Source organism: Anopheles darlingi, chromosome 2, assembly GCF_943734745.1.
Source record: "Anopheles darlingi chromosome 2, idAnoDarlMG_H_01, whole genome shotgun sequence".
In the NCBI taxonomy this organism is placed as follows: domain Eukaryota; kingdom Metazoa; phylum Arthropoda; class Insecta; order Diptera; family Culicidae; genus Anopheles; species Anopheles darlingi.
Genome location: NC_064874.1, coordinates 85,337,970 through 85,349,401, shown reverse-complemented (window position 1 = coordinate 85,349,401; position 11,432 = coordinate 85,337,970). Strand labels below are relative to the sequence as shown.

The following is an 11,432-nucleotide window of genomic DNA, read 5'->3' as shown; positions in this document are numbered from 1 at the left end:
AGACCCAATTCCCTTTAACAACAAGCCATAAGAACTGCCGTGTCGTGTACGAAGAAACACCAGCAGTAGAACCACCCATCAGCAGCTCTCTCCGCATGGAAACGCGAGCGCGAGTGTATTAGTAGAACATTATTATCGTTGTGTTTTTTGGCGTAATGCTGTCGTACGTTCGTTACATACATACCGAGCCCGAATCATCAAATACAAATCGGTCCGATGCCATTACACATTAACTGCCTGCAATACGGAAGGCGAAAACCATATGTTTTTGTGCTAGAGACAACAATTTGCACCGGCGTCGTCGCCGTTCCGGGATAATACTGCGTTTTTAGATGTCGAGCCTGCGCGCGAATTTGCGAAAGCTCCCGTTTCGTACAGAGGGCTCGCGTACGATATACACAAGTATAGTCAATCCATTTTACCGGCATAATAGCTCGAGCAGATGCTGCAAACAACTACAATAAAATACAACTAGCTACTCGAACTAACTAATAGACAACTCACCAACGGTTTGTCCTCCGCCGTCATTTCGTTTGTTTGACCGCAACGCGCGAACGGACAACTCTTTGCTGAGATCATTCATATCCAGAACCGGACACCGCGAGTGTGTATTGGACCACACAGGCTTCAGGATGGGAGTATGGCATTGGAAAGTACGAAAAGGAAGACAAATAGAGTGCCAACGAGGGAGAAAAGATGCGGCCTGAGGTCGAAGGGAGGTGTTTGAATTGGATGATGATGCTGCAGCCTGTACTGGCGCAGTTTGGAGTTTCTTTGCAAGCGCCCTCCGCAGCTGTAGGGAAGAAGCTGTGAATCGAGGTGATTTTACAAATTTGTATGATGTAAGTAAGAGGATAAAAGGGGTTAGAAACGACAAACACAAACATACTAGTAACAGTATAATTGCTAGGGAAGCAAAATGCAGGACAAAGTGTGAAAAGTGTGTTATCCTGTGTGGTATAACGAGCACAGCAAAGGAGGATAACGCACCAGCATAACAGAAGCATTGAACGGTAAAGTAATGATAGAGAGAGAGACAGAGATAGAGAGAGAGAGAGAGAGAGAGAGAGAGAGACAGAGAGAGAGACAGAGAAAGAGCGAGAAATTTGAAGTGAAGCGCACTCCTCTATACACGACGACGACATCATATGCCCTAGGATTCTCGAGTAAGATAATTCTAAGTAGAGAACAAACAATTAATTACTGCAAGTTGCGTTTGGCGTGGAACGTGTCTGTCTCTCAGATCGCAGGCTGGATCGCGCAATCGACCTGCGCAAAACTGTTAATCAAATTCGAATAAAAAGGAAACACACAATCGCACACATTTGCTAATGAAGGAACTGCAGGAGCAGGAGCGAAAGAAGAAGATCAAAGACGGCGGAGCCCCTTCTTCTGTTAGTGAAGTATACACTGCGCGTATATATTATACACACTCACACACACGCATATACATATATATATACATATATAGATATATATACATATTGGATTATCATTTATTTGGTTTTTTGGTCACAAATGGTGGTCCGCAACAAATCACACCACAGGATGGTCACTCTCGATCGTTTTTGATGTGTGTGTTGCTGTTGTGACCGCTGCGCAGGGACCGATTAACAATTGCTCCAAGCCAGTCCATTGTGGAGGGTGCAATTGTGGAAAAGGTAGTAGGTTAGTTTGCACCTGCCGGGGGGGGGACATGATGGCAGCATGGATCTTTCATTGGAGAGCAGAAGCAACCGTACTGAGCCGTTACTGCTGGAGCCGGCGCCGGAAGGGGTGTACTAGTGACTCTTTAAAAAAGGGGTAAGAAACAGGAGCGAGGAAGGCTGTAAATAGGTCACCGCGGTGTGTGCGTGTGTGCGCCGTATGAACATGAACAAAACATTAACAAAACGAAAGAGTAAGCATTTTGAAAGGAATTTTTGTAGTTTTTCAAAAGAATTAAAACGGAAATACCAATCTCTCTCACAAACACACACACACACATACACACACACACTCAAACAGATGAGAAAGGGGGAGAAAAGGAAGAGGAGGGGAACGTCTCTCACACAAAGTAAACTTAACATAAGTAAAGGATAAGCCTACTATACCGTGCTGCAGGCGAAAAGGAAAGGATCCAAGGAAACGCTGGCTGGAGCTTTTAAAGCCTACTATTTTCGTGTTTCGTGCCGTGACTACTCCGTGTTGTCCAAAAACTAGGAAATACGATCTATCCCTTTGCCGCTCCACACTGAACGAATTTATGTAAAATCCTTCTCCCAGACGGATACGTGATACCCTGTTTGTTTTTGTGTTTGAACGCTGATCGCTTCGTTTTCAGAAAAACATGGTTTGCGTTCTGTGCGTTATGTAGCGAATTTATGTGCGAACTGAGGGAAGGAGTCACTGCGTTAGTCTATGTCTGCCACTCCTCTCTATCTGACTCTCTGTCTATCCCTCCATTTCCCATTAATCCGTTTTTCTCTGACGAGACGTGCACAGAGAGATCTCGTGAAAACGCGTGAAACACAATAATAACAAATCATCATCAATTTAGCCGCAAAACGGGGGAGGGGTTCTGGTAGGTAAACCGAAAAGAACGCAAAAAAGGGAACTGGCCATGAAATATTCGAATTAGTAGCAAAACCCGCAAATCAAGTAAGTAGTCAGCAACGAGAAGAATGCCGGAAGGAGAACCCGCGCGTGTGGTAGACAACGGAAGGGCGGCAACACAGACAGGGGGCGCAACGATAATGAAATCGGAACTGAATGAAAATGATTTAAAAATCTGCAACAAGAAAAAAAACCAGAAAAGAAACAAACCGTAGTGTAACAAACTGAAAAGAGAATAAAACAAACACAAACGATTAAGAAAATAGCATCTATAGAAGGTTCAGTTTCTTGTGCAAATATCACATCATCTGGATTTTCCCGTCGAAAAAATCGTCCTCGAAGCGTTATCTTCTTATGTAGGCCACTTCCTTATCAACTTAGATTTCTAAACAATCCAACCGAAGTACGAACCTTCCACGAGGTAGATCGGCATTCAGTCCCGATCGATCTCTAGGCCGAAGCGTTGTACAGTGGTCCATCATCGTAAAATGAGAACGATTTACTTGTTTTGCTGCATCCTTGCAATCATTGCCGGCACCTTCGGTAAACGCTACACCGGAAACCGACGTGGTAGTAGCCGCGCTACTTGCAATTGGCTCAATGAACGACTGGAAATACTTTATCCACGGGGACTGAGGATAGCTCAACCGAAGTCATCGTCGCTGGTGTCATTTGGAATTGAAGTGTACCTCAATCGGGAGCAGCAGCAGCAGCAGCAGCAGGTTGGACACGACGCAATGGTGCCCTGTGATGTTTGTGTTAATTCCACGGTTGCCACATCGGACGCTACAACCATCGAGCTATTTCATCCAACGGCCATTATCCGTGCTAAGGACCATTTCCAATACGCCATTACCAACTACTATCGTGATGGAGTGGTTCGACAATATCGCTGCTCGTTTTACGTGGCGCGTAAGTAACACCTTGTAGGGTTGTGCTCGAATATTGATTTTCTGTTTTTTTTTCGTTGGAAATAGAGGATCGCTTAAGGTACGAGACACCGATTGCACCGAGCTCTTGCCGCACATCGATTGCACGGACAACGGACCTCGGAAAACCCTCCCAAAACGATAAGATGCTGTTGGAGGAGATCCTGAATGAGTCGATTGGCCAGTGCATAGAGCAGACGAACATGCTCGTCATGGCTGATTCGAACACCGTCCGCACACGGGCACAGATGGAACAATATGTTCGTTCGCGATTGAACGCACTGGTACCAGGCCTTGATTGGGGTAATGGCTTCAAGTTGATCTACAAATCCGAGGAAGGACTCGTATTTGAGCTAGAATCGTTGATTGCCAAGAAAAAGCTGCTACGGCTCGTCCAATCGATTGAGAGGGCAAAGGATATTCAGGATTATGATAGTGTACCACCATCGTATCACGACATTCGAGAGTACGATATAGCGTGATCCAAGGGAGGTTGACCAGAAATTATGCAAAATATTATGCGAAAATTTTGAAAATGAGATCTGTGTTCCTATCTCAAAGGTTTGTAGTAAACAACGTGTTCCAATCAATCAAGCCACAGTGACCCAAGGGTTGCTGCCTTATCACCTTCGTAACGAAAGACTTCGTAACGAAAACACTGGAAATCCCGATTAGCCATTAGCGAACTGACGTTGCAGCGCTCCAGTGTAGATCACCGTCTCTTTGGAATAACTCGTTGTCGCTCGATTGTCTGACGATGAAGTTTCAAATTCTACTTGGTATCCTTGCCATTCTTCTATCTGTGTCTGGCAAACGATGGAACTACAAAAGCCGGAAAGCGTGTGGTTGGTCAAATAACCAGATCGAAATCCTTGTTCCTCTGGGAGTACGCGTAGCGTTACCATCCTCGAGATCGACTGCGGTAGGCTATGGCATTGAAGCGTACATCAATCGTGAGCCAGAGGGAAGTGAAACCTGTGACATTTGTGTTAATTCAACGACGATCACTGAACCGATATTTCATCCGTCGGCCATTATACGCGCAGGAGATCGTTTCGAATACACGCTCTCCTATTACTACCGCAGTGGATCCATTCGTCAATACAAATGCTCGTTCCATGTGGCAGGTAAGTGGGTTTTTCGGGCGGATTAGCGTGACTTTCACTTATTTCGATCCACATCTTATAGAGTATCGTATGAAGTACGATTCATCGGCCTCTCCTTGTACTACTGCGGTACTTCCCAACCCGGAAGCAACCGAGCAACGGCCTGCAGCGAACGATAAGCTGATTCTTGAAGAAATCATAAACGATTCTAGTCGTCGCTGCGATGGCATATCCCGCATGATAGTGATGACCGAGCCAAGCAAACTCACGAACAGGAATCAAATGGAAGAATACGTAGCGGGAAAGCTGGAATCGGCATTGCTGGGACTAGACTGGACCGATGAAATCCAGCAGGTTTATCGCTCGGAGAAGGGATTGGTTATTGAGCTGAAATCTATCGTCACAAAGAGGAAGCTGCTACGCTTAATCAGGGATAATGTAGTGGACCTACAAATAGTTGATTTTGATCTAGATACAGACGAAGACAGCTCTGGCGGTGGATTTTGGTAGTCTGGCGAAAGCTTCTGGCGCTGGATCTTGATTAAAAAATGGCTAAGAATTTATTTTGCATTATTCCCGGCCTCGTTTCCTTCACTCACTCTCAGAAAAAATAAAAAATGAAGAAATAAAAAAACCGTTATTTTTAAAACATCAAATACCGAAAGCGATACTAGCGCCATCTAGGCAACGTACTTGTGAAGCTTCCGTGAGCTGATTTGTTTACCGCCCTATTGCCAGAAGGTATGCAATTTGGCCGTCTAATGTAAGCGGCTGCAAACCGCCCCATGGATAGAAAGGTATGCAATCGGGTCTATTACCGCTTAACAGACCCGCCGGCAGAACAATTTCGGGCCTCTTAAACATTAAGAGACCCGGTTGCATACACTTTGTCAATGGGGTTCTCCTTCGCTTATCAGTAATTGGTAGCCACTAACACAGCTTCCCGGTTGGCTCCCCGACATGATTGCCTCCTATCTCATCATCATCATCATCACCCCGAGTGTTAGTAAGTGTCCAAAGTTCTAACAGACAAGATGTTCAACCGTAAGCAATCAATCCTGCTGGCCACGGCTCTTACCCTGCTGGTGCTGCTGGGCTGCCTTTTGGACCACACGGACGCCAAAAGGTCTCGCTCCAAGAGTCGCCACCGTCCAAAGGGTGTGAACATCGAGATCTACCATCCAAAGGGTGTCATGGTGTGGTACCCGTACCGTACCGATCTCGAGCTGTTCGGAATCGAAATCTACATCAACAAGAACGACGCAGCCCCAGAAACGGCATCCTCGTCCGAGGAAGTGATCCGTCCGGTTTGCGATATCTGCCTCAACACGACGGAGGTTTCGTACGGAAAGTTTATCCTTCGCAGCGAGAACGCGATCATCCGGGGCCGTGACCGCGTCACGTACCGTGCGATCTTGAAGAAGACCAACAGCGAGCCTCGCATTTCGTCCAGCAATGAGTTCTACGTTTCGGGTAGGTTTTGCATACCGCAGTGGCCATTACATTTCGTTCGATTGAAACCATTCTCACACGCACATCCATCCGAACAGAGAGTCGCATTCTGCTGGGCAGCGTCACCGGGGAGGCCATCGCTTGTAACAGCGCCACTTCGGAGCCACGTATTGGTGAGTCTAACGGAGATGACAAGGCGTTGCGCGATGAGATCAAGCTGCTCGAGGACATCCTACTCGAGGTGAACCAGGAGTGCAGTGCCAGCCAGAACCAAACGAAGCAGCTGCACCTGATTGCCGAAACTCCGACGCGCTATAACGCGGCTGAACTGTATGAGTTCGCGATCAACTGGCTAACCAGTGCACTGCCGTCCGTCAACTGGAATCGAACGATGGTTGATGCGTTTTACGTGGTGAACGGTGGCATTGGAATTGAGGTGGCCACCATCATCGACAAGCTGAAGATCCTCAAGATGGCCCAGGGACTGGCCGATCATCCGATCACCGATCTTGATACGTTCCAAAGCGAAGAATTCACCAACGAGATCGATATGTGGTAGAGCCGTCTTTTGACGAAATTTTAATCTCCTGCCCGGTATGAATTTTATAGAAATAAATTACATTTTTGTTTGTTTTCCGTACAATCGTTGAGCTTTGCTTTGCTTTGGGGGGAAAAACCCAGAAAGAATCGCTTGGTAGACGATGAGTTGTGCGTCTCGCTTTATCAGCTGACCTTATGTTTGCTTGGCGATTATTGTTTGTTTGCCGGTCAGTCTTCCTCGGTGATTCGAGGAACAAGATGAGATACGGCTCACCAGTTAGGACGAGTTTTGAGGCCGACTGAAGCCATGAATGAAGGAAAAGGAAGTACGAACGCATAAACCAACGCTGATGAATCGTAAGACACCACTTTAGATGCATATCAATCGATCGCTTTTTCGCCGTACAGTCCACCGTTCTAATCAGATACCCATTCAAAACGATCAGTCGACGACCCAGGCGAGTTCTAACCACCTTAACCTGCTTCACTCATCCCATCTAGCATTCGATGAAGCGAGTGTTGCACGAGTGAAAATGCACTTTGCAGCCAAGAGGTCTGACCTATTGGCTTTACACTTGCCTGCTTCGGTTCCTCACCATTTAAGGCTAATCTTTGCTTCGTTTTCTTCAAGACTGCCCGGCCTTATCAGCCTACCGGTGAACCTTCGAAACCTTAAGAAGGAGCTGAAACCTTCTACCCGGCTGCCCCTTTTTCACTTGCCCTTTTCTCGCAGAAAAGCACTTTTGAAGAGCGGAGTACAGAGTTCTGTTCACGCTCGCGCTTAAAATAATAAATACGAGTTTCTACCTTACTGCTGCTGCTGCTGCTGCTGGTCGAGCCGAGGATCGCTTAGAACGGTTCCCGTCGTCCCTTGTGGTGGGCCTTGGGCTTGGGGTGCCCGATCTCGATCGATCGTCTTTCAATCTGCCAGGGTGCCCTTTTGGAATTAAGGTTAAAGGAATTATCCTTAAGAACTTAATGAAGAACAAACAGACTAATCCCTTCGGTAGAGGTAAAGAGTGAACGATGATGAGAAGCAACGAGAGTGACGTTCGACCGACCGGCTACGACACGTTGGGAAGGACATGCAAAGCTGGGCTCTTTAATTTTAATGAGATCAAAATATTTAAAAACTTTTCCTTCAACCTGCTGAGGTATAGCAGCAGCCGCAGCAGCAGTAGAGAGTATATAGCAGCAACGATAAAGACGAGGTAGAAAGGCCCATGATCCTATGGACACAGAGCAGATCCGCTGGGGATCCTCTTCTGCTCACGATTGCTCACCGTTGCTCAGCGCTAGCCGATAATTTGAAAAGAGGATCTCATTCACCTACCGACGATGATCCCATTTGGCCACACGACTGCCGCGCAGCAGCAGCAGCACCAAGAGCACCACTAACAGCCAAGCTTCTAATGCTATTTAGGCGGCGAAGATGAACCCATTAGCTCGAGCCAGTACTCGGTCCCTTCTGCTTAAGGGGCATTTCAATCACGAGAGGGACTAGATCGCTACTTCAGTGATCATCGGCTGCAGGCCCCTCGGTGGAAAGTGTATCGCTTCCGATCACTCGGTGCAGTAAAGTTCGTAAATCACGCACACCGCCGCGCGACCAACAAACGACAGGACATATGTTCCTTGTCAACGGTTCCGCAACTTAATCCTCCTTTCCGTTCCGCTAGTCGTCTGGTGCTTCTTCCGCACCGAGGTTCTGGCTTCCGTTACTTTCAAGCGCATCCAATAAGTCGCAGGAGCGCTGCTAGCCGCATCGTTTGCTGCTATTGAACCAACAAATTTTCCAAATATTTTCCAACTCATCACCCTAATCCCCGTCGTCGTCGTTGTCGTCGTCGTAGTCGCGGCTTCGACATTGTGGTTTCGTGGCTTTACACCCGCTGACGACTGTGCCGTCGATGGGAAACTCGGTCGCGGTCGTTGACTATATTTATGTTTATGTAGCAAAGTTGATGCACCGTTGCGCGAGGGCCATTCAAGGGGAGCGTGAAAGAGAGAATGCTGTGCGTAAATCATGTGGACGACTTTTACACACCGATAAGACGCAATCCCGGTCCCATCTCGCGTTCGCTCGCCTCTTGTAATCCTTGTCATAATTAGGAACCACTGCACCACCGCTTTAAGTCCACGCGGACAGGCTGACAGACGAGGTTGACGAGTTGCATAAGGTGCGGTAGGCGATATAATTTGGGCAGCGATCCCTTCGGCAGCATCCGCTACGCTGCAGTTGCACATTTTGTGTTATTTATTGCACGATCACGATCCACTTCCACGGCTCTCTTTCTTACTTTGTTAATGTTTTATAGACTTCAGGGAGTAGGCTATTCAGTTCCTGCCACACAAACGCACGCACCGAGTACGCATTATTGGATATGCATGCTTCAGGGAATGTATCAATTTCAGAGAACCTGTTCATCCACTGTTTGGTCACCACAGGACCAACACACCAAGCAGGAACGGGAAGAACCGACAGAAAAAGGGGTTCGGGTGCCGCGTCTCCAGGACTACCAAACGAAGTTGCACAGACACCGAGGCTAGGGAACGTTTCAATTGTTCACCCGTTACCTTGACAACCGATTCACTCTCAGCAGGTCCCAATGGCAATGTGTTTTGTTGGTTGATTTATGCTCCCTCCCTGCCTTTGATGAACCTCATTCTCGGTAAACTGTCGTTCCTAATACGTCCTAATGTGTTTATTGCATCCTTTTCACACGCTCTGCATTCCAACATACTGAACGACATCGGTATCGCTAGTAGCCCGTCCACCCCCGAAAACCGGTAATCACCGGATTCAGTCCCGGAGCTCATTGATTGATTCAAAAACCCCTCGTCCTCGTCTTCATCGTCGTCGTTGTCATGGTGATGATCCTTCAGCATCAGTGACGACAGCACAAGCACAAGAACCATTTGTCGTGGCGTGAAATATCTCTATTTAACAAGTGATCTTATTACGTCCATCACGTAGCGGGTAGGTGGAGTGGGGTGGGTGGGTGGGGAAGCAGAAATCGAGCATAACAATCATATTTTCTTTCACCTCTCCTTCCCCTTCACCCTCTACCTCGGTTCGAACGGCCCGTTCCCCGTAAGTCACGTTGACAAACGACCAACAAATCCTCGGCTACAACGACGACGGCGACAACGACGACGAAGACAACGACGACGACGAGTGGCATCCCGGGATGTCGTTTCTTTTGCTTTTATGATTCCCTTCCACTCTTCCTCCTCTTCCTTGCACGCCGGTGGTTGGACTGCTACAAATCTGCTGACTTGCCCGAGACCATTAAAACTGAATCCACCCGCCATCACCTAGGACCAGCTGGGACCTAGCAAATGGAACCGAGGAGCGTGAAGCACGAGGGAGAAAGTGTGCGAAAGGGGAGGTGGTCGCTGTTGGAAAATGTTGTCAGACTGTTAGGAAACGTTTGTGCTAACATTGTGCAGCAACATCAACAACGCCCATCGCCACCGCGATGGATGGAAGCGTGGAGCGTGGAGGAAAGTGGAACCGGGCTCGGAACCGTCCCGGGACCGGGTATCGGTTCCTCATTAAACCACGCCGGTGACGCCGGTTCGCGACTAGGTCACGTAGCCGCTTCTGGCACAAAATTTCTGCCTAACGAGCAGTTTCTCTGAACGCTCTGTGCTCTGCGCTCTGCGGTCTGCAGTACATGCAGCTTTGTGGTGGCCATGGCCCCGGAACCCTCTTCCCGGATGGGATAAATATCCTGTGTCGAGTGTCGGAACACTCGAGGACCTGAGAGGATCGATCGATCGAGTGTGGTGGTATTGGCATGTCAACAGCAGTCGATTGAAGTGAACTTCTATTGAACGTATCATTATTTTATATAAAATGTTATTTAAGTTACGATTTGTTATATGAATAACATTAGATTCGATTCAATATTTAAGGAAAATTTATGCTACTCCAACTTTAATATCAACAAAGCTTGCAAAAAAACTCAAGTTTCTGTCACGAATTCCCAACAATTCGTTCGCCATCGACCGAACAGTGCGTGTGTGTGTGTGTTTCTGTTCGTTGCTGGTACTACAGCAAAACTGTTTCCATGACTGCTCCGGTGAGTGTTATGAAACAGCGAGCCACCTCCCCGTGAAGCCATCGACAGGCTCCACCCATTCGGCCTCGGAGAGTCCTCCAATTGATCCATCGATCCTACCTACCAGCCAGCCAGCCAGCCAGCCAGCCAGCAAGATAACGATAAACATTGTGTGGCTGTGTTCGCGCGATAGGACAAACAGCATCCTCCCCACCGATTTTTTGTATGCTTTACACAAGGGAGACAACATGAACGTGACCTGCGCCGTTGACACGGACGTGAACACAGCGAGTTTGGGGCTTCGATCCCCGAGTCCGAGGCCGTGGTGCGCGTGTTTTTCCTTCAATTGAAGCAATTACGAGTCACCAACAGGACGACGACAACGTTAGTCGCTCGCTGGGGCTCTGTGTACTACACACGGCCAGCAAAACGGGCAACAACAAACTCTTTCACGGAAATAATCAACAACATTTACCGGGACTGTCGCCGACGCCGTCAACAAACCGGCGAGCGGAGACCGTTGTCCACATTTTTAATTGATTATCCGTATCCCGGAGTGGTCCCGAAATTTTTGGGGGTAAAGCCAGTGCCGAGGATTCGAGAATGGGAAAAGTTTCACTCCCTGTCACTCTAGTTCGTAGAAGAATGGGGCTACAGGCTTTATGGTTTGTTGAACGGCAACAGCAGCACTGCAGTACCGTAACATAAAAGTTTCGAACAGCCTCCTCCCCATGTGTATTGCC

General features: G+C 47.8%; 3 protein-coding genes across 5 annotated transcripts in view; all 3 read left to right on the top strand.

The window, feature by feature from the left end:
* The window catches only part of LOC125951538 (homeobox protein B-H2), a 47,977-nt gene extending 45,110 nt beyond the window's left edge, over positions 1–2,867 (top strand). For 2 of the 3 annotated variants that reach the window (XM_049680458.1, XM_049680459.1), the window contains one exon: positions 1–2,867. This exon is cut by the window's left edge and continues 1,559 nt beyond it. The gene's annotated coding sequence lies outside the window, so the exon portion shown is untranslated. The other variant, XM_049680461.1, reaches the window with a different exon arrangement.
* Positions 2,868–3,049: 182 nt separating this feature from the next.
* Positions 3,050–5,200, top strand: LOC125951564 (uncharacterized). The gene is made up of 3 exons (XM_049680488.1): positions 3,050–3,507; positions 3,573–4,651; positions 4,713–5,200. Exons 1-2 carry the CDS (start codon positions 3,084–3,086, stop codon positions 4,004–4,006), a joined length of 858 nt encoding a protein of 285 aa, XP_049536445.1. The 5' UTR covers positions 3,050–3,083; the 3' UTR covers positions 4,007–4,651; positions 4,713–5,200.
* Positions 5,201–5,643: 443 nt separating this feature from the next.
* Positions 5,644–6,718, top strand: LOC125951561 (uncharacterized). Its single transcript, XM_049680485.1, has 2 exons — positions 5,644–6,103; positions 6,181–6,718. Exons 1-2 carry the CDS (start codon positions 5,665–5,667, stop codon positions 6,639–6,641), a joined length of 900 nt encoding a protein of 299 aa, XP_049536442.1. The 5' UTR covers positions 5,644–5,664; the 3' UTR covers positions 6,642–6,718.
* The last annotated feature ends 4,714 nt before the right edge of the window (positions 6,719–11,432 follow it).

Bases quoted from the DNA above. Each gene is read 5' to 3' on its own strand.
- LOC125951564 (XM_049680488.1), top strand. From the start codon at position 3,084: ATGAGAACGATTTACTTGTTTTGCTGCATCCTTGCAATCATTGCCGGC. The intron at 3,508-3,572 runs GTAAGTAACACC...CGTTGGAAATAG, and splicing joins CTGCTCGTTTTACGTGGCGC to AGGATCGCTTAAGGTACGAG.
- LOC125951561 (XM_049680485.1), top strand. From the start codon at position 5,665: ATGTTCAACCGTAAGCAATCAATCCTGCTGGCCACGGCTCTTACCCTG. The intron at 6,104-6,180 runs GTAGGTTTTGCA...CCATCCGAACAG, and splicing joins CAATGAGTTCTACGTTTCGG to AGAGTCGCATTCTGCTGGGC.